We start from the raw sequence: 23,400 nt of genomic DNA, 5'->3' as shown, positions 1-23,400 counted from the left end.
ACCCATCCTGCATCCATACATCATTCATTCATGCATACATCATTCATACATCCACCCATACATCCACCCACCCATCCTGCATCCATACATCATTCATTCATGCACCCACCCATCCATCCATCCACCCATCCATCCATCCATCATGCATCCACCCATCCTGCATCCATACATCATTCATTCATGCACCCACCCATCCATCCATCCACCCATCCATCCATCATGCATCCACCCATCATGCATGCATCCATGCATCCATCCATACATCCATACATCATTCATGCATCCACCCATCCATCCACCCACCCACCCTGCATCCATACATCATTCATTCATGCATCCACCCATCCCCCCATCATGCATGCATCCATCCCTACATCATTCATGCATCCACCCATCCATCCACCCACCCTGCATCCATACATCATTCATTCATGCATCCACCCATCCATCCATCATGCATGAATGATGAATGAATGATTACGTATTTGTACCGCGCATGGCTACCCAAAGGCATCCCAGCGCTTAAGACAACGCTCACTCAACAGAATCAAACAAACAGGAGAGTTTTCAGTGACTTCCTGAAACTAAGATGGTTACTTTCCATTCTAAGATAGAGTGGAAGATTGTTCCAGAGTCTGGATGCCTTAAGGGAGAAACGTCTGCCCCCCATACGCACTTTCCTAGTTTTTGGAATTGCGAGGAGATTCTTATTAGAGGATCTTAGTTCCCGCTTCGGGAGGTAGGGACAAAATAGTGACTGTATGAGTAACAGGGCTTTTTTGTGGATTACTTTGTGGACCGTAACCAGGGTTTTAAATTCAATTCTCTGCTGCACTGGAAGCCAGTGCAGTTGACGGAGTGCAGGTTTGGCCGATGTCCTGCGCGGTATGTTCAGAAGCGTGCGTGCTGCACAATTCTGAACAGTCTGCAGTATCTTGATTGTACCTTGGGGGGAGCCTAGATACACCGCATTGGAGTAATCCAGGCGTGATAAAATCAACGCCTGTACTAATATTCTTCTGGCTTCAAAGGGAAGAAGAGTGATAATCTTTCTCAGCAGCCTAATAAGTGCGTAGCATGTAGCAGCTACCTTACGGGCGTGGACTGAGAAATTAAGAGCAGGGTCCATCCATACCCCAAGGCTCTTAATTTGGGACTTCGGCTTGGGAGGTTGACCCAGCTTGTCTGGCCACCAGCCCTCCACTGTAGTTGGAGCCTTATAACCCAACATCATCACCTCCGTTTTTGACCCGTTTAGTTTCAGGAAGGATTCATCCATCCATTCCCGAACTTTATTGAGACAGCTGGAAAGTCTCTCAAAAGGAGCCTCCTGGGTAGATAATGAGATGATCAATTGCGTGTCATCAGCGTATGTAACAAGTTGTACTCCCCAGGGAAGCACCACCTCAGCCAAAGGCCTCATATAGATATTAAATAAGGTAGGGCTGAGGGATGAGCCCTGGGGTACACCGCAGTTAAGACACATTTGGGAAGAGGATACATCGTTTTCAAAGACTACAAAGGTCCTGAAAGACAGAAAGGAGTGCAGCCACTGTAGAGCGTGGCCTGAGACACCAACTTCCTCCAGCCTATGAAGTAGAATGGAGTGGTTCACGGTATCAAAGGCCGCGCTGAGATCTAATAATAATATGGCCGCATGATTCCCACTGTCAACGATCTTCCTTGCTTCCTCAGTCACTGTGATCAATGCAGTTTCAGTGCCTTGATTTCTCCTAAACCCTGTCTGCGTAGTATGGAGAAGATTATTATCCTCCAAGAAGGTAGCCAATAAAGAATTGACATACTTCTCAGTCAGTTTACTTACAGTGGGCAGAAGAGAGATAGGGCGGTAGTTGGCCCAATCCTCAGGGTTAAGATTGTTTTTTTTTAACAGGGCCTTGACTCTAGCCTGCTTCCAGGTTAATGGTACCTGGCCTAAAGTCAGAGAGGCATTGATCACCTCCTGGATGACTGGGGCCACCGTATCAGATACCAGATTAAGAATTGTGGGGGGTGCGGGGTCATTCGGGGAGCCTGATTTTAGGTTCTTTAGAAGACACTGAGTTGTGAGGAGGTCTATCGGACAAAACTCATTGAGTGGAGTTAGGTCGTTATGGAGGACCAAGGGGGGTCCAGTGGGCAGGATCTGGAAGGATGAGTATATAGTGTCTACTTTATTGAGGAAGAATTTGGCCAATTCCTCACAACGTACCTGGGCTAATCCTGAATCTTCGGGTGGAGCAGGAATAGTGACCAAATCTTTAAAAATGTTAAAGATTTCTCTTGGGGAATTAGCAGCCATACCAATCTTAGTCTGATAGTAATTGGATTGGGTGATTTTAATCTCATCCTTATACTTTTTCAGGGCAAGTTTGTATTTGGCCTTGTCACTTTCAGAGTAATGCTTTCTCCACTGTCTTTCCTGTCGCTTGCATGCAAGTTTTAGTACTTTCAGGTCAGGCGTGTACCAGGCTTTCTTATTCTTGCCACTTCTATGAGATAATTCTGTCGTTGGAAGGGCATGATTCAGAGAGGTTTCCAGCCACAGATTGAGGGACCTATCAGCTTGTAAAGGGTCAGAGGGGATTTCGGGTCGTGTGTTCTTCAGTTTGGCATCCCAAGTGTCAATAGGTAGTTTAGACCAGATCCGACAGAATTTTTTTATGCGTTTAGCAGGTTCAGGTAGGTTCTGCGAGGGCATAGAGAACAATATTAACAAGTGATCGGACCACGGGATCCTGATCGCATTATCATAACTCAGGAACTCGACATTGGTATAGCAATGATCAATAGTGTGTCCTGCTGAGTGTGTTGGGTCCGTGACTAGTTGTTTCAAGTGGAGAACTTCAAGACCGGTGCTCAATTTAATAGAGGCAGGTGCATCAACTTCCTCTGCATGGCTGTTGAAATCTCCCAAGATGGTAAAATTAGGGTGGATGGTAGAGTAATTACTAGCTATGCAGGCAAGATCTTCACAGAATTGACCATATGGGCCAGGAGGTCTATAAAGCAGAATTCCCGAAAAGGTGTTAATGGGAGAAAAGGAGATGGCAAATTTGATGCTTTCAGCCCCAGAGATGGAAAGATTTTCAGATCGACATCCGAAGATGTTTCTATAGATAATAGCAATCCCACCCCCCGATCGCGAAGACGGTCTACTCTATGTATGGCGTAATTGGGAGGTAACGCCCGAACAATATCCGGTTGAGAACAGTCGTTTGTCCAAGTTTCTGTGAGGAAGAGTACGTCTAAATCTCGTTCCTCCACCAACATAGCGAGCTCAGTCGCATGTTTAGGTAGGGAGCGACAGTTAAGTAAAGCCAGACGGTATTTATCAGCGCAGCCCTCCGTGCCATGTGCTAAATCGGGGAGGAGATTAAATCTACATCCAGTGCACAATTTGGGGGCACAAGAGTGACCACCCAATATAATACAATTAGTGGGCACAGGAGGTTTCAGATCCAACAACTCATTACGGCTATATATAATCGCCGGTCTAACCTGTCTTGTGGAGGAAAGCATCGTGGCCCCTGGTCCCGGTCTGGCCCGGACTGGCACAGACTGGCTTTCCTTAGGCGCTCCTTTGGCGCATCCGCAAAGCGCGTCCGCTGCGCGGAGAGACTACGTATAATTAAATACTAGCGCCGAGTGCCTTGCGCTTCTGAACTAGACTGCACCCTGCTCAGCAACCATGGGAGATCCCTCCCTAAGATGGCCGCCACGTTTTGTACTTGCCTCCTAGGATCGAGGCTGGACTGAGACCTCAATCGGCACAGTCAGTAAAGTACAGGACAGTTTAAAAATGCCTCCAAGGCTAAAATAATACAATAACATAAGAAATAAAAAAAAAATTTAAACGAGCTTCAGAGCAGTTGTGAGTGAGCAGTGTCAGTGTATGTCTCCCGGCTTCCGCCTCAGGAGAGTCAGCGTGTCTCGCGAGCAATGATAATCCCTGGTTAAATACTAGCGCCGAGTGCCTTGCGCTTCTGAACTAGACTGCACCCTGCTCAGCAACCATGGGAGATCCCTCCCTAAGATGGCCGCCGCGTTTTGTACTTGCCTCCTACGATCGAGGCTGGACTGAGACCTCAATCGGCACAGTCAGTAAAGTACAGGACAGTTGCATCCACCCATCATGCATGCATCATCCATACATCATTCATGCATGCATCCATCCATACATCATTCATGCATCCACCCATCAATCCACCCACCCATCCTGCATCCATACATCATTAACACACTGAACTATCTCAAGTCATTTGTGCAAGCTAGTTTACTGGAACACCGAAAAACACACACTCTTACCTTGCTGCCGGTCCCGCACACGTCACAGGCTCACAGCGCCCCTGGCCAATCCTGGCGCCAGGGGCACAGGTACCCTCTCGCCCGCAGCACGCCCATTAGGGCTCCTGATGGGCATGCGCAACGCCGCCAAAACACAAGTGCGCATGCGTGGGCACGGGTAAAAATTCACCCTCCGTCCCCACGCATGCGTACTTGTGTTGCCGTCCGTACAATCATGTCAATGAATCAACATGATGCCCGCCCGGCGGTCTGACGTCATGCTGATTCATTGACATGATTGTCATGAGGGAGCTGCGGGCGGCGTCGGGCAGGGGGGGCTACGCCCCCACGCCCCAATGGACGAACCGCGCCTGAGTTTAGCATTGAATACAACCCACAGCAACAGGAAGGTGCTCCTGAGGGTGTATCAAGTAAGACCCCATTAGTATTGGGACCTTGGTTAGGGACCCAGACAAGGGAGTTCAGGCCAAGGTCAGAGTGAAGATGTAAACTCAAGTTTTTAATTCATGCTGTGAAGGTGCGAGGAGGGTAATGTATGATGGAACTTGGAGAAAAGAAGGGGGTTCTTTAATATGTGTGAGCTGCGATTAAGCAGGCCGTTTTAAACCAGTGCAATTTGTGTCTGTTGCACCATTAACTTTTCCAGGGTGCCCAGGCCTTTGTTTACTGCTTTTAATGAGCACAGTGAAATGGATACAAAAAGATGGAGGCGGGGAGGGTCTGATCAGTCAAATGGTAAATTGTTATATTATGTTACTCAGTTTTTGCATAGGGCAGCATTTGTCAATTACTGGCTCTTTCACATCTACCAGGGAGTCAATTTCAATTTTCATTCACAAATAGTGTGGCTGGTTTTGGGCAGGTTGCCTTAGCATTGTTCATCTTACAGCCTTGCATGTTTTCCTTAATGGTGTGTTTTGCCATTTGTTTGCTGTGGGTAGTCCAATTAGAAAGTGTTTCAAACGTTGGTTGGAGCGAGTGAGCCGTAGAATTTACCACAGAGACCTCTAATCTCTCTACTGCACCCGGTGCTACTAGCAGACAAACCAGCCCAACACTAACAATTCAAACTACATGGCACATTGGAGGGAGAAGTCACGGATAGAGAATAGTGGGAGGTATGTGGATGTGTACGGACGGTCTCTAGCAACGCGAGATTCAAACTTATACAACACAATTACGTTCACACAACATACTAGACCCAGCAAAATTACACAAAATCTACCCAACCATACCAGCGAGCTGTGGACAGAGTGCAGCAGACTTCCTGCATATCATACTGCACTGTCAGTGGTACAAGCTTTCTGGAAAGTGGTGGCACGTACAGTAGGCAAATACTCAAAGCTTGGGTAGCGCCACAACACTTAAATGTTACATCATCAATATCCTCCCCAGGGGAAAAAAGGAAAACGCATGAAGGGACTTTTTAAAAAACTAGGCACACTACTAGCTAAGAAATGAATAGCAGTACACTTAGCGAGTCCTAGATCTCCTGCCGGAGGCGCCTACTAGAATGGGCGGCTGCAGAGAGGCACATATGAGACTGGTAAGGCAGGATGACAAACTGATGGAAGATCTGATAACGAGGGATGAAATGATACAGGGCATCTCAGACCCTCGGGGACAAGACCTCCTGGGGCCAAAACAGACACCAGGAGAATCAGGGGCAAAGGAGTGACAGGAGCCCTGAACACACCCCCCCCTAATATAGCACACAAGGGAGGGGACCGTGGAACAGAATTGGAATAGTCCGCGACATTGACAAACAAGCATTTGCAATGCAATAGGTCTCGCATTAGGAAAGTTTGAGCTATTGGTATTGTAAATGACACGTTTTTTATTTATGTGTTGGTTTTGAAAATAGCGAAATTAATAGCTTTGTCATTTACAATGCCAATAGTTTTAACTTTCGCAAATGTGACACCTATAGCATTTGTAATGCAATATGTGTTGTATTTACATGGCTTAGATGTATTGATATTACAAATAACAATGGCTTTTATTTTTTTTAAATAATTAATACTTAAAAGTTATTGTAATTTATAATGGCAATAGCTTAAACTTTTGTGAAGATTATGTTCAGTGTAATTTATTGTGACGAAAATACAAGAACAGAAGTGAAATATTAACTTCTTTTTGTGACATTTGTAATAAAGCTTGAAACATTGAGAGAACATATTTGAACCAGTTGTTGTTGAATGGTTGTACAGATTGATGCTGTGGTGGCGGTGAGTGATGTGGTGGCGATGAGTGATGCTGTGGCGTTCAGTGATGCTGTGGTAGAGCATGGTGATGTTGTGGTGCCCCTGAGTGATGCTTTGGTGGTGCTGAGTGATGCTGTGGTGATGCGATAGATAGAGGGAGGGCGATAGATAGATAGATAGATAGATAGATAGATAGAGTTGGGGCAATAGATAGAGTGAGGGCGATAGTTAGAAGCGTGCACTGACGTCTGGTGGTGTGTGTGTGAATGGTGAAATTGTGCACTGACGGCTGGTGGTGTGTGTATGCCTGGTGAAAGCGTGCAGTGACGGCTGGTGGTGTGTGCGTGCCTGGTGAAAGTGTGTACTATGGCTGATGGTGTGTGCCTGGTGGAAGCGTGCAGTGACGGCTGGTGGTGTCTGTGTCCGGTGAAAGCGTGCACTGATAGCCAGTGGTGTTTGTGTGTGGTGAAAGCGTGTACTGATGAGTGATGGTGTCTGCGTGGTGAAAGTGTGCACTGACGGTTTGGTTTTCAGTGTAGTTGTGTGTGTGTTTGTGTGTGTGGTTTATGTGGTATGTGTGTTGTGTGTGGTTGTGTTTGTGGTTGTATTTGTGTGTGTGGTGTTGTGTGTGTGGTTGTGTGTGTGGTTGAACTGTAAGGCATTCGTGAGCGTGGCAGTGCTAGAGTTCACACCTTTCAGTGAGAGGCTGACATCTTGGCCTTTACAAATATCTAATTCACAATATTTCCAACAAAACAGGAAGAGGCAAGAAAGCAAAAATACATGATGAATGTCCAGATATACCTTTTGCATCCAGAAAGATTTGTAGTTTAGTAAAAAAAAATAGATAGATATTAGCAGCACTTGTTAAAGAGGAGGATGAAATGTATTATGTTATGTGGTTGCGCATGCATGAATAATAAATAAAGGGGAAGTGTCCTCCACACTGGGAAGTCAATGGACAAGGGGGGTATATAAAAATTTGCATCTAACCGAGGACATATTTACACAAAGTACCTGGAGGAGAACGGTTTTATAATATGTTTGTATAACTTGGACAAGGGGATGCATTGCTGACAATTTAGAAGGACTGTGAAGCAGGCTTGGTATTCCTTGCTAAACAGTAACCTTTGTGTTTCATTAATCATTCCATTATTGAGGTATTATGTCAAATGTCATGTCAATATCAGTCTAACAACTAACAAAGGGCACAGAACGTCATGTGAAAGAGTGTTATACACGCCTCTGTAGGCTGGGGAATCTCAGGACAAACCCAGTAGTTGTGGGGTGTTTAAGAATATGGAAACGTCGGATGTAATGGAAGAATGTTTTTTATTGTAATTACATTTAGAGTGTTTACTAACCCTGACGATGCGTTTAAACTCCTATTCAAGAAAGTAAGCCGGTTGGACCTCTTGGATTTGAGAGCACAGATCCACAGCATTTATAGCGACTGATTGCCTCCTAAGATTAGAAGAAGTCGCCAAAACCCCATAGAAAGTCACTGAATTACGCGGTTCAGATCAGAGGTTTTTTAAAGAACTCAAAACAGCCAGCCGGCTCATCAATGTTATTCCCAGCTACAGTCACAGGAAGTTAACTGCATACTTGCGGTCAACCATGCAAAGGAGCGCTTAGTGGCTTTGACAGAAGGGTGAAGCAGTACATAAGTTATACAGTGATGAAGCCACTGGCAGCCACTTTCTAAAGTCGTACATGCACCACAATTAATGCCGCTGTAACACTGACGGGGTGCGGGAATAGGACAAGTTTCTTAATAACCCACATGCCCTACTCCAATGCACTACAGCTGTGGCCATCCCTTTGTTTACCCGGTGCCCTGCCCACCCCTGTCCTTACGGGTGGTCTTGTAGTGGTGCTGCCAGAGCCCAGGCAGAGGTGGTAGCAGAGAAGCAGAAGGAGGCCTGGGCTGCGGGGTAGCAGCAGGGCCCGTGGGCCGGAGAGTCCCCGCATCTCCGAGGCCGGCAGCACTCACACTGGCTAGATCCCCCTGCCTGTAAACACGGGCAGCTAAGGACAACAAATTCCCCCCGGAAGCAGTAGCGACACAACAGTACTGCTTCCTGTCTTCTGTCAGGCGCAGAGGAACGCAGCAGCACAGCAGAGATGACAGACAAGCGAGGAGTAAGTGAATAAATTACAAAAGCAAACGTTATGTTACATGAGGCAAAAGTGACAATTGTGAGCAAACAAAATACAAGAGGTAGCAAATGGCACAGCAGGGAGCTCTGGGGACGAGCCAGCGCTGAGGGGCGCTCAGCCAATGGCGCGCTAGCAGGGCAGAGCCCCGTAGGCGGCCGAAGGGCAGGGGCTACGAATCCTGCGCAGCCGCCGTCCCGCCCCGCCCGTGCACCGCTGGAAGTTGTTAGCCTGTCCCTGCTCGGGAGCCCCTGGCCGCATCGCCCCCGCCCGCCCACCCATCTGGAGCCGAGGACCTGGCGCTCCAGAAATGATTGTCCCCAACAGCAGCGGTGAGGAGCGGTTATCGGAAGCAGGTGATAGGGAGGCCCCGCGGGGGCCCGTGCAGGAGCAGACTCCCATAGACGCAGACTCCTCCCTCCCTCCGCGCGCGCGCGTGTGTGTGTGTGCCTGCGTGTGTGTGCCTGCGCGTATGTGTGTGTGTGTGTGCATGCGTGAGTGTGACTGTTGCATGCGTGAGTGTGGCTGTGTGTGTGTATGTGTTATTCACTTGCTGGGAATGTGGGATAGGAGATGTGCACGGCGCAGGGCTGTACGTGCGCGCACACGCCATGAAATCGCCGACGGCCCTGCGTGTGCCCACACTCTGTCTCAAATTCCCGGCAAGTCGGCAACAATAGATGCTTCGCTGATGCAGTGCTTCGCACTGCTAACACAGCTCCACCTAAAAAGTAAACCAATGGGAAGAAATACATGCTGATGACATAGCATGGATGGAACTGGGGCAGGCAGTTGTGTTCAAACCGAACTTTGAAATAATATGTGGGGAATTGTCTGATCTGATTCGTTACTCTTGGGGGGGGTTCACATAGGGTGAGTAGGGGAAGGGCATGGGATGACCCATCACAATGATATTGCTAGTAACCTGAAAAAGTATTTCATATGTAACACGAACGAGTATCTGGTGCCTGCTACTTGAACCTTTCTATTGTTTTTACTTTCCTTCCTTTTTGTTAAAACTCAATAAAAATGAATATTAGAAAAAAAAACGACACCAGATCCTGTGTGTGTGGTTGGCTTTGTAGATTTGTAAATGCCCTGCTGTCCCAGCAGTGTATAATGTTCTTCAACATGCTACAGGTAGTTCCACCGAGGAGTGCTCTGGAGTTGGGCTTTGGGCATTGCATCCTTCCTCTAAACTCAGTTTTGCAGTATATGTGGTAATATGAACTTAAATCCGTGTCTGATGTGTGTGTATGTGTTTGTTCTGAGCGTTGTATATTACTGATCTAATCTATTGTCTGGTTCATGTGAGTTATTTTGATAATTCTTATCATTATAAGTTCATCTTTATACGACTTAACCTCAGCTCCCTATCTGGTATCAGTGCCCGCCCTGTTCTTTTCAGACACCTTCTCCAGCACTGAACTTTTTCAGTCTATTTAGTTCAACGAAAGCAAAACAAGACTATAGCATCCATGATGTGTTCTCTTATGACAGGAAGGTCCAGAATTGTATTCGTAACAACTTGGAGGGAGGCGGTCATCATAATCTGGTACTCTGTTTGGTGAGAAGGAAGGGGGTCAGTGACAAAGAAGGGGAGACCGTTTGTTGTGTGAGGGTGGGATGGGAGGGTAGGCTTCAAAGGGCATAGATGGTGTGAGAGGACATCAGAAATATAGTGGTGTCATAGCAGGGAGTCAGCTTCATAGGTACCATCCAGGGTTAGTGGAGGAGGGCAGGGTGTATGGTGATATGATATTAAGGAATGGTGAAGAAGCCAAGTTCAAGGTGGAGTCTGAGGGTAGAAGAGGGATTGGTCGAATTTAGCTTGAGTGGGACTGAAGGTCCCCTGCTCAGTATCTGACCACTTAGCACTGGGAAGCCTTAGGGCAACCGTGTGTTTTATACATCCTTATACATCCTTAATAATAAGGTAAGTGTGGTTGAATTATGTTTGTATTTATAGATCATGTGATTGCAGAGACGCGTCCGGTACTAAACATTTCACCCTATCAACCATCATGGACTCAGCCAAAAGCAGCAAATAATTATTACTCCAAATAGGCCCAATAACTGAAAATTCAGTAGATAACTTTTAGATGGATCTAATTATTAAGTTTGAGTAGGACCAGAAAAAGTTTGATAACTAATCTACCCTGGCCAAATTAGAATACCTATTAGTTCTGCTGGACTGAGCTAGTAGGTGGACAAACTTCATAGTGAATACATAACCAGGTTTTTATGTGCTTTCTGACCCTGGACAAATTAGTCTGATCTGGGTAAATGAGGAATTAGCACTGTTAATGTGCCTGGGAGATTGGTGCAGGCAGGGCAGTGGAGGTGGAGTACAGTAGTGGAAGGCAGAGGGAGAGTTGGTGGGGGCTTTGTGTTTGAAGGGAGAGAAGGTTAGATGAACTGGATAATGCGGTATAAGGGAGGGTGTCAGGCTGCAGGAGAGGTAGTGGACATTGGAGTGTGACTGGTAAGCAGTAGCAGCATGGAGAGGGTGGAAGGGCATTGGGTGTACTGGTATGATGGCAGGCATGGAGAAATAGGTGGTGAGGGAGATGAAGAGATCATAGTGGGGTTTGATGAATGTGGTACAATGCATAAGTGCTATCATGTAAGGTAGAGTAAACTGTGAAGGCAGGATTAAGAGGCTGCAACATGATTAAAGGTGGGTTGGAGGAATTATGCAAAGTAGTTATGAAACAGAGTCATATTGGTGGAGCTAGAGATGATCACGTTGATTTGGCGGAGTGGGTGTGTTGGAACTCATGGCAAGCAGGACATATTTGGTGTCACAGAAGAATATGGCTTAGGTGATGAAATGGCAGAAACAGAGAGGGTGGAGGAATGAGAGAGGAGCTCAGAAGGAGTGGAGAACTGGATAATAGTTGGGGAGGGCTATGGAGAGGGCAAATGCTTAGGGGAGAACGTGGGAAGAGTTCTGTCCCAGGTAAAGTGGAGGACATTTAGTACATGGTTCGAGGGACATATGATGCCTATCGGTGGAGGCAAATGTAGTCAGTAGGGAAGTGAGCGGGGAAGATAGTGACGCTAGGTCTGGCAGAATAGGTTCACGTGGTGTGGATAGGCATGGGAGGTTAAGTCAGAAAGTAAAAGGGGAAAAGCGTGTTGGCTGGAAGAGGCAGAGTTGGTCAGTAGGGGGGAAAGGAGAATGTTTGTGGTGAAACCTGGGTGGGGGAATAGGCCAGAGTTGCAGGACTAAACAGAGAGAGGGCTTGAATGAGGGACCAACGTGCAACCGGGCAAGGATATAGTGATGGTGAAGAAAATGGAACTGGAGGTGCAGAGGGGAAGAGTTCTGGGGATAGGACAACTCGGGGATTAGCCAGAGGCTGGGTTATGGGGGTACAAAAAGAAGGACCACATTTAGCCAACTGGAATATCAATGGCTGATTTGAACACGCTTCTGACGCTCCTGTGGCTGTCTCAATTCTGGACATCAAGGACGTAGTGTTGTTTTCTTGTACAGTGACTATTTTGCTCCCTGTAGGGGGACGGGTAAAGCAAGGGCCCGAGAGGGAAGCACGGATTAGGAGAAAGGCAAGGACAGAAATTGGGGTTATATCATATTGGTTGCCTGGATAGCATTTATGATGCACTTGGACAGTTTGGAGGCGCCTCAGGTAGACACCTGATCAAGGGAGGGGACCACGTGGGCGGGGTAGTTCACAAAGAAGAGAGGAAGAGGCAGATTGGTGGCGCTGTTCCTCACATATTCTATCTGCAAAAGTAGACAATGCTCCAGAGAATGCTATCAATCAAGGACAAACACTATTTAGAAAAATTCCTCCTACCAATCCCCATTAGCCTTCCTATCAATTTCTCCAATCTCCAGCTTGTAAATGAATGGCTGAGGTCCGCCTCCAGGTTGTGGAGCCTGCCACCATTTCTGTAAACACTCAGCATTTCTCTCTGGAGTCAGGAGCTACTGTGTTCTGGTATGAAATCGTGTGTTGGAGCTAGAATTTGCTGTGTTATCTCTATATGTGTGTACTGTCAGGGTGAGATCTTACTAAAGGCCTTTGCAGCACTAGCCTAGTCCCCGGTCTCAGGATTTCAAGGGCTGTTTCCCTACCCCGGCACTCTTACAATCTGACCCTTGCTTCTGGGACTTCAAGTGTTAACCCCTTACCCGGGTAATTGAGGGACTGGCCTTCAGGTTGAGCTTTTGCAAGGCTACCTAGCAGTCTCACCCTCAGCCTCGGCGTTTGGTGTGCAATGTAGGCGTGGCATGTTGGATTTTTGTGTAACCCATCATGCCGGACTTGGATTGCTTCAAAGAGCTGCCAAGATACAGAACAGTTATGTGAGGATGGGCATGTGAGAGAAACAGGCCACAAAAACAATGGAAGTGAGAGTACTGGAGAAGGAAGAAGGAAGCAACCTAGTGTCGGGTGATGCAGTTTGTCAGTGTAGCCCTTATCCCAACATTAGGCCCCTTCAAAGCGCTATGGCGAAACCGAATGGGACACAGCGACCCTGGGGTCAGAATAGGATAAAGATAGATGGGGTCTGTAAAGAAAAGGGAGACTTCCTACAACAAAAGGTCAATTAGCACTATGACTTGGGACACAGGGGGACATAGGGTGACTGTGTACCCCCCGCTGTCCTTTCTCTCATACCTAAAAGAAATCAGGATCTCCCTGAACCACGAGATCCATGGCCTCCACATAAATATTTAGGATTACCTGCACAGGTATGCGTAGACACCTAGAACACAAGGGGAATCTTGGGAATTGACAGTACCAGCGAGGGAATGCCCTGGATTCCCAAAAAGGGAATACGTATCCCACATGTTGCCTGGGAATAAGGTATCTTGAGATCCAAGGAACTTACAAAACCTTGACAGCCCTACAAACAAAACGTATTTCAGCATGGTGGGTAAACTGGAGCCATCGGCAAGGTTCTCGCCCTGATGAATTAACTTTCTAATTGCAGCACATAGCTGTGACAGCTAGACCATAGTCTGGCAGTGGGCTTCTTAGCAATACTTTGGAACCCAGCACTTATCCTTTTTATATATTATTCATTGGGCAGAGCCACCTTAGTGTCTGCTATCTCCCCCTGGACCCTACACACAATCTTGAAATGTCACATTTCCAGCCGGTCAACTTTACAGGCAGGCCCTGTTTGTAAGGAGCCGCTTGGCAGCAAAGATGCGGTAAATCTGAGGGATTAAGACCATCTGACCGGAGGACCAAGAGAAAAAGAGCTGCCTTTTAAGAGGCATATATGCTTCATGCACAGCAATACTAATTCATACAGATGCATGCAAAACCCAACCAGTGGGGCCAGAGCTTTCCCACGCCTCACGTTTCCTATAGCCCTGCATTCCCCTGTTGACAATAGTTTTGAATGGTCGCTGTGTTCTTGGAATAGATGGTGGTCAGGGACAGTACTCGCTAGTCGATGGGTACCACTGCAGCGATGGGATACCCATTGTCAATGTTAATATACAGACAGCCAGGTTGTTATGGGAGGGACCAGCACAAGGATAAGGAAATAGAGATTACATGTATCTGTGTGTTCAGAGTGGACTCTGCAAGAAAGAATATATATTGTTTACAACACAAAAGGAGCAGTACAAGTGTGCACAGGGTCTCCACAGAAACATAGTCACGGATCAATGCATATATTTTCATACCAACACCAGATCTTGCCACCCTCCCTCTTCTGGGGTCTTGTAAACCAATAAGAAAGAATATTGTTATCTCAGTGCTCTGAAATGGTGACTTGAGGAGTAATGTGGGATGGTACAAGGTGTCTGAGAAAGACTAGAGTGCTGGTAGGGGCAGAGAGGCTTTGTTTGGGTTATACTGGGGCTGTATTTTGTTACATGATTGGTTATTTGCTTAGCAAATATGCCTCTTGAAACACTGAGGGAGAAAAGAATAGGGGTAAAGGTAATGTGAAATGGAAGAACAGAACTGTAAGAGGGAAGCACGGTACATATATGAAGAGAATGTCATGTTCTGCATGTACTGCTTGATTTGCGTTAAGGTCTCTTCAAAGTTCTGTGATGGGACCAGAGAGGATAGTGCATCGGTGAGACCTATGGAGCAGGAGAGAGAGGAAAGGAGGGAGCATGGAGCTGCCTGTACAGAGCATACATAGCCTTTAGATTCCCTCTGAACTGTGTAATGAAGAATTTGGCACAGTAGAGTGGGTTATTTCCTCTTCTGGACCGGATACAGTCCTCGGTACACCAAGAAGGATTGCATCCCCTTCTGTTTGCCCAGTATGACCTAGCCAAACGGGCAATCTTTGGCACAGAGGCAGTGTGGTGTTTCCATCGGCATAGGGCCTAATATTTGAAAAGAAAGTCTGAGATGAACCACAGTCCCCTCCAGATAAGGTAGAAGATCTGATTCAGTACAGTCAGTGGAACCCTTGGTCCCCATGAGACATTCTACCGCCGTTTGCAGAGTCTGGCAGGATGTAGCTTGCTTTATTAGAATTCATTTTCCAAAGGCAGAGAATAAGGTATTCCAATTTCACTTTCACTGCACTTCATTTGCACTTCCTCACCCCCTGCTGTTCTTTGCCTCCAAGAAGCGCTCTCTCGCAAGCGCCTTTGAGGTTGCCTTCAGCGCCCCATGATCCTGCAGTCTTTCTTCTAATATATGTGCTGTTGATTAGGTTTCCCAACACCTCCTGCTTGTAGCTCGGAGTGTGATCTGCACAGGTTAATATTAATAGACCTGACGGGACGTGCTGTCTAATTTTAAATGCGTCAGTGCGAGGCAGGCTGCTTATAGCATTATACACTTCCCTCCTTGGAGTTCACTCTGTCTTTCCTTTCCCGCCTTCTCTGTGCAGCCCTGTTTGTCTGGTCAATGGCAACACGTCACCTTTAAATGCCACCATTTTCAGTTCCGTCACTTCACAGCGACACTGACGTTTGTCTCCAATCCCACAGTGAGCCACAAGATTGATCATTGATGTCCAGCTTACAAGATTCATGCTACAGCCTTTACTTCTAAGCAAACTATGTCTATCACCAGGCCTTTGGCCAGTGGCGGCCCCTCCATTAGGGCGGAGGAGCGCCGCCCCCTCACCACTCTCAAATAAAACGATAATGAAGCAGATTTTAAACCCGTTTTATCATCGTTTTATTTTAATCCCCTGGACCCGCCCCAAGGACTCTGACGAGTGTTGGTTGGTGGTACCAGGGGGATGACACTACTGGTGGGGGAGTGGTAGTGCATGCCCTTAACTGTGCATGAGGGTTTGGCCAGCGGTCACAGGCCGGCCAAACTCTAATGCACAGTGAAGCTCTCTCCAGCCCCAGCTGCGTTGCTGAGGCTGGAGAGAGCAGGCACAGGCTCCCAGTCAGCCTGGGAGCGCAGGTTGTCAGCTCTCAGTCCAATCCCGAGGCTGCTCTCATGCAGCATCATGATTGTTCACAATGCATTCTGGGAGCCCGTGCCCAGAAGAAGGAAGAGCGCGATGCAATGGACGACGATGGAAGCGTTCAGGTACGTTTTCTTTAGTTTTAAATCAAATCAAATAAATTTCTTTAGTTTTATTTCTTTGGCACCGGACCTCCCCTCCCTCCTGCCCCCCTCCCTCCTCCGTCCCGCCTCGTCACTTTGGCAGGAGATGGGCCACTACTGCCTTTGGCCTCACAAACATATCTGGCAATGGAAAGTGGGGCTGAATATCAGCTGAGTAGAAGGGTGTTTCACAAACAATGAATGTTTACAGTTTAAATAAAAAAGGCACTTAATATAGGACCCTTGTGAAATACTATTGAGCATACATGCCACTGGGACCCGATTCAGGCGGGAGACTCCCGCTTTTCGAAGCAAACAAAGGATTTATTTTGGCTGTCCTCCCCCCCATAAGATTGTCACTGCTTCAGCAGAAAATCAGTGGGAGAAATACATTCTCCCAATTCTTTTTTTTTTTTCATCTCACGCTTTGCTCTTTTAAAATGATGGTAAGTATGGTTAAGAAGATGAGGGTGCCACCTAGCAGGAAACAGAAGAGGAAGTATCTGCCAGGGACGAGTCAAGCAATCCGAGCAGAAGCAGAAGTGGCCAGAGGAGAGAGCTCTGAAGTGCAGTGATTAGCAGGATTGTATTGTGACATTCACGTTGTGCTGCATGCCCTGTTCTGTGATGGAGTGTGTGGTTGGCAGTGCTGTATTTGCTGGTATCTTATTTGTGAAGCCTTTCGGTGTGATGTAGAGGTTACCAGAGAGATATGCTCCTCTTGTCTAAGGGCACAGTGCTAGCTGTGTGATGGAGGAGGAGGCGATGTGAGAGACAGGCAAGCAAAGGGAGGAAGAAAGGGGAAAGAAACATTTGAAAGAAGCTGGGATCCACTGGGATGGTCTGTTTTACAGGCAGTCTGTTTTGGGGGTAAGTGGATTAAAACATATAGGCAGATACACAGCAGCTGTCTACCCACAGGGGAAGAAGGGTGCTGTCTCCACGTACACCAAAATGGGGAGATCAAAAAAGTATAATATTGCTTATGGCAACATCTGCAAGGCAGAGGTGGTGTCGAATGAGTAAAATGAAGCCAAACGGATAAGAATACGAGTTGGCGAAGTGGCTTGCAACCTGAGCAGAAAATACAAAATCTTTAGAGGCCCAGATTTCACCTATTTCTTCTGTACCGAAGGAGGCCAACATTTCAAGCAAAGGTACACGGCCAAGCACCTCTCATGCTCTGGAGGCCCCCAAAGTTAATTTAGCAAACATCATGTGAGATTAGTTGGGTATTGGCTCAAACCCTAGACACTCTGACACCCTACACATGCGCAGATGAGAGATTAGTCCCTTGGTGGGCTGCTGCCCTGACACCACAAGAATGAATCATAGGTTTACCCTGTGTTAAACTTCTGGCTTCAATTCTCCATGCAAGCCTAATATTTTTTATTGGATCCGAAAGACACATGCACTTTCTAGGGTACCCGAGGTGGTATCCTTCTGCTTTTTTAGGACATCCTCCCATACTAGACAATGGGATGCACAGAAGCATACCATGCCTCTGTGCTACAGCGAGGACAGCAGCATGGCATGGAATTGCTACTTGTTTATTCTTAGCCCAACTTTCTGATCTGTGAACCTTACAAAATACAGCTTTCATATATGTCTCCACAAGCTAACTTTCATTTTGATCTTCTCTGCCTGGTACCTTCCCACTCTCCCCATATTAACTCAGCTTTCACCTTTAGGAAGAGGTCTTGGATCCAAAAATGTAACCTGCAAAACAGACAACTCCAGTTCTAGACAACTCAAAATTCAGCCTATCTGAAAGTTGCCTCCCGCCAGCAAAGTGTGTTAATTGAGTCTGATGGACACTGCAGCTCAGGTCTGTCCTTGCAGAGCAGAGCAGGGCTGGACCGGCTGTACTGTGCATCGAGCATTTCCCCGGTAGGCCGGAAGGGTGGAGTCCGGTTAGGCAGTGTGGGGGATGGTTTTGTTAGTGAAGGACTTTTTTTTAATTGTGCTGCAATATCTGCCCCGAGTAACAAAATCAGGAGTGCTTCACAGTCCCCCAGAGGCTGGTCCGACAAAATTACCAGGGCTGCTTTGAGTTCCCAGTCTGACCTTGTTGCAGAGAGGATCTTTCTGCTCTCTTGTAGGACTGTATTGTATTGTAAAGTTTATATAGCCCTTTCTGCCCCACTGTGTGACGTCAAAGATAGCACTGTTCTTGGGAAGAAAGAATCCTGTGCCTGGTAGGAGACATGAATCCCTGCCCTGAGTGCCCAACTGGACTGTTGTATAGATCCCTAATGCTGATTTTTATTTGTCATGGGTGAACACGGATCATGCATGTGTGCCATGACATAGGGCTGTCTCACGGATTGCAGTCTTGTTGGACTGGGAGGGATGCACAAAGTGCAACCCCCATAGCGGTGGAAGGCTACTGAATTCACCAAGAGTTAAGCACAAGGGCGGTGGTTGCAGCATACCGTGTAGTGATCAGTAGTAGTGAACAAGGCCTTTTTTCCCTATGTCACTGGAATGAGTCCTACAGACTCAGTGAACTTTTTAAAAGTCCCGCTGCTATGTGCTTAGCTCACTCCTGGCCCACATCAGGTAGATGTGGAGTGCTTCATTGCACAGGAGTGGTGACTCTATGTTAGTTGTATGTCTGTCTGGAAAGTGTATAGTGCAAGGATGGAGCAGTACTGTGCAGCTAGTACATGTATACTTGAGAGGCATACAGTACATGAGAACTGTAGTGCTGTGCAGCGTGTGCACAGGGACAGCATGTGCTGGGTTTATGTGTCCTTGCTTGATGTATAGTATATGAAGAGTGAAGTGTTGTGCAGAATGCAGTTGTCAAAGCTTTATTGAAGAAACCTGGATTAGACTCCTCAAATTTGGCCAACTACAGGCCTATATCACTTCTGCCCGGCTTCTCAAAAGTCGCTGAAAAGTTGGTCAACCGCCAGCTCTCTCACCATCTAGAGTCCCACCACTTGTTGGGGGACTCCCAGACGGGCTTTCGCCCTGGTCAAGGAACAGACACAGCCTTATTGGCAGTGGTGGAGGAAGCAAGGAGCATTCTTGATTCAGGGGGGTCAGTGGCAGTGATCCTCCTGGACTTGAGTGCTGCCTTTGACACCGTAAGCCATCAGGTGCTCCTCCAACGTCTGTCAGGGGTGGGTGTGACAGGGATGGCCTTAAAATGGCTTGAATCCTTCCTCTCCAATCGTTTCTATCAGGTCTGGGAAGGGGCAGAGCAGTCGTCCTTGTTCCCTCTTCAATGCGGAGTCCCTCAGGGCTCATCTTTGAGCCCTACCTTATTTAATATTTACATGACTCCTCTTGAAAGAGTGGTTTCCCCCTCAGGAGTGAGAGTCATCAGCTATGCTGATGATACTCAGCTTGTGGTAGGCCTTACCCAGCTGGTGGAACAACCCGAAGTCTTTCATGACTGCCTCGCTAATGTCCATCGTTGGATGTCCCATTCTGCCCTTAAACTTAATGGTGAAAAAACAGAGCTGATGCTGATGGGCAAATCCAGTCCCACACTTATTGCTAGCTGTTGGCCCCGGTCTCTGGGTGACCCACCATCTCCCAAGAAGGAGATTAAGACCCTGGGAGTTTGGTTGGAGGAAGATCTGTCCTTTAGGACCCATGCCAGGAAGACCGCGGGGTGTGTTTTGGTTTGTTGCGGTCAGCGCGCAAGGTTCTACCACTGCTCCCTAACTCTTCTAGGAAGCTCCTTATCCGTGGTCTAATCTTGTCAAGGCTTGATTACGGGAATGCACTATTTCTCGGCGCTCCCGAAGCGACGTTTAAAACTCTTCAACATGTGCAGAATGCAGCTGCCAGAGTGCTGATGGAGGTCCCGAGAAGACACTCAGCTGCCCCGGCTCTGAAAACGCTTCACTGGCTCCCGGTTAAGGAGCGGGTGAAATTTAAAGCGTTATGCACAGCCCATAAGATCCTATATGGCACGCCCCTACAAGCCCACTCGCCCACTGCGTTCGGACCAAAGACATTTTCTACAGTCAGCCAGAGTAAAAAGAGCTCGCTCTGGGGGCCGCCGCTTCTCAGTGCAAGTGGCGGCACTGTGGAACTCTTTGCCCTTTAAGATTCGTTCAGAGCCCAACATCTTGTTTTTTAGGAAACTCTTGAAGACCCATCTGTTTCCGGTGTAGCGACTGAGTTGAGTGTTGCTTTCTGTTGTCTACAGCGCCGGGATGCCCCCGGGTTACTGAGCGCGGTATACATTTTATATAATAATAATAATAATAATAATGCACATAGTGAGTGTGTTTCTTGGTAGAGTGTGTGTTTTTAAACAGCACACCCTGGTTGAATATAGAAAAACGTCAGTGCTGAACAGTGGGAGCAGTTTGAGTGTGTACTGAGTGTGTGTGTACATGTACGGGTACAATGCATAGAAGTAACAGTGTTGGACCCAAAGTGTGCTGCGATTGTACACTGAGTAAGTGTGCCTGCAATTATACATTGTATGGAGAACCCTGGGCTCCATTTTGGGAAGCTCAGGCCTGCCTAGTGAAGACATGAGGAGGATAAGAATTCCCCCAGACATATTTGTGTACTCCTAAATTCCTGTGAGCTGGATGGGGACAAAATGGAGAGAAGAGAGAGACTCATTTTACATCTCAAAAGACTGCTCTTTGATTCACTGATAGATCACAAGGAAGGGTCCTGGACACATCTCAGGAAGGGAAATGGGGCTGATAAGAGAGGACTGGGGTCTGGGATTATCCCTTTGATGCACATATCACTATGACTGACATCCAGGTGTATCTTCTGGTTACTCCTGTGAAATTTGTTGTGGACAATCCGCTTAAGAGTCGTATCTGCTGTGGCAGACCTCTTTTACGAAGGAAAATGAATAGGAGAAGTGCCCAAAATAAAAGTTCAAAGACCCAGACCGTATATCATATTTGGTGTCTGAAAAAGGACTATAAGAAGCGGCAGTTGAGTCCCCAAAGATTCATCATCTGCCAAGCATCTCACGGGCTGTGCGAGAAGGGGAAGCTCTGTAAGACTTCTGCCTGTGACCAGGACTGGGGGCCAAGCCCTGCTTGTCTCCCTGTTGGGTGAGGCAATATCACCCAGGGAAATCAAGACCACCTGGCACGGAGCCTGCAGCACAGCCCCTGCCTGCTTGCCAAGACCAGTGTGCCCTGTGAGGAAGAGGAGAGCGTTGGAGAGAGCAAGGTGCAGTGAGGAGCTCTACCATGAGGACTCCCGGTGTGAGGTGTGAGGAGTCAGCTTTTGCCTGTGTGCAAGACCGTTTTCGGCGACTCCTGTATGCCTGGATATGGCCACCGTAGACTGTGAGAAGTATTGAGCGCTGTGTGGGGGATGCCGAGCCAACATGACTTTGTTGCGGGGACCCCTGTATGCCAGAGGGGCCACAGTTACTTAATTGGGCCGGAGCATAAGACTTTTGTTTGCCGTATGTAGGATGATCGCACCGAAGCCTCTGCACCTGATGGTAAGCAGCACAGTAACCCCGTATTCCAGAAGGGGCTGCCGGTATCACTGTAGCCAACTGTTCAAGTCATGGCTCGGGTGAAAGGATTACTGATGTAACCAGCAGGTCTAGCCCAGCAACTGCACTTGACTGTTTCCCCGAGAATCGTAGGACATCGCTGAAGACGTCACACCCTCGCCAGGGTTGTAGTTGAGAGCCTGAGAACCTCCCTTCACCCCTTTTTCTAGGAAAAGCACAGCGTACCTTTTGTGCATACTGAGCAGGAGTAGCTTTAATCAATGGAACTGGACCGGAGCATTGCTCGATATGAAGAGTCTGAACTACTGGGTGCTGCCGGGTCCATCGCGAGCAGCCTTACTTCACCATACAGGATCTGGAATTAAGAGCGCCCAAAGAGAGGGCCCTCACTGCACTGCTAAACACTGTCACACTGCTGGAGCGGGCAAGACTGACACCAGGCCTTTGGGGCCCCATGGAGATTCACTGCTAAAGATGCTGCAGCCCTATCAACACTTTTGACTGAAATCCTGAAGTGTCAAAAATGAACTACTAGTTTGCATTCCCTCATGGGCCACCACTGAATGGGGGATAACCCTGTATACGTTACATGAAGGAAAGTGGGACAGGAATCTACCTGACAACTACTAGAACCCCAACATCAAGGACGATTACGTTGTTGCTTCTGAATGTCATATTGCTTTGCATGTGTGGAGTTAGAAATGAAATCCCCTTTTTCTCATAAAAGCAAGTGGTTGGCTTGACATTGATCTATTGTTTGTACTATTTGCACTTTGAGTTATGAGTCTTGTTTACTAACCTGTATCTAAGTCCACCCCTACAACCCACTGTTCTCCACCCCCTCCCGCCCCCCCCCCCCACCCTCAAGGAGGCTTGACTGCTCTACCACATCTACCACTGAGAGTTAGGTCAAGAAGGGGTACTCGGCCCAGTTGAGCAGGATCAAGTAGGTTGTGCACTGGGACTTCAGGAGTAAAAAGCCTCAACCACCACGGTTGGGCCCAGTAACCCCTCCATGCCCCATAGCCCTCTGAAAGGGGCCGGACAACTGTACACTGTAAAGTAGTGCCTGGTTGACAGAGTGTTAAACGTGTTGTGCTCCTATGCATGGTTTAAAGATCTATTTCAGGTAGGGTAGGAAGACAAGCATTAAGTAAAGCAGAAGTTAGATCTACAGGAATGAGGAGAGAAGGGAGGTTCTGAGACAGGAAAGAGGCACACATTCAGAATTTCTGCGTTCATGGAATGTGCCAAACAACTCTAAATTGCAAAAGAGAAAGTAAAATATGACATTACTCTTACTTTTAGTTCCCAAGATTAATGAATACCACCCCGGTTGAGGGTCACTTAGCCTTCTTGAACCACAACTTTTGAACTAGCTCCCCTTGCAGATCAAAGCTAGTTAATCATACCCAAGTTTCAGGAAAGTGCTCAAAACATACTTATCCATTAAATTATTCCACCTTATTCTAAGTTTAACTCGTTTTTACTTTCGTGTTTCCGTGTTCTTTAGCACCAAGAGGTCTCTCTGAGGTGAGCATGCATTGTATAATATTCAAATCAAAATCAATAAGTGGAGGAACTTGTTGAATCTAAATCTTAGATTGCTCTAAGCAGCGGAGTGATACTAGCATCGGGAGGTGAGATCGGTGGCACTAAGGAGCGGAGTGAAACTAGCATCTGGAGGTGAGATTGGAGTGATACTAGCATCAGGAGGTGAGATTGCTTT

General features: G+C 47.3%; 1 protein-coding gene across 5 annotated transcripts in view; it reads left to right on the top strand.

Moving 5' to 3' along the window:
• The window catches only part of ANKRD13B (ankyrin repeat domain 13B), a 478,086-nt gene that overhangs the window by 191,542 nt on the left and 263,144 nt on the right, over positions 1-23,400 (top strand). Inside the window, exon 1 of one of the 5 annotated variants that reach the window (XM_078680039.1) lies at positions 16,141-16,183. The exons of the other annotated variants lie outside the window; for them this stretch is intronic. Coding sequence (XP_078536165.1) covers positions 16,160-16,183 — 24 coding nt within the window. The 5' untranslated portion in view covers positions 16,141-16,159. Of the gene's footprint in view, positions 1-16,140; positions 16,184-23,400 lie in introns of those variants that run through there. 5 annotated transcript variants of the gene reach the window in all.

This window comes from Lissotriton helveticus, chromosome 3_1 (genome assembly GCF_964261635.1).
Source record: "Lissotriton helveticus chromosome 3_1, aLisHel1.1, whole genome shotgun sequence".
Lineage (NCBI taxonomy): Eukaryota > Metazoa > Chordata > Amphibia > Caudata > Salamandridae > Lissotriton > Lissotriton helveticus.
The sequence above is the reverse complement of the archived record's forward strand: the minus strand, read 5'-3'. Positions and strand labels throughout refer to the sequence as shown.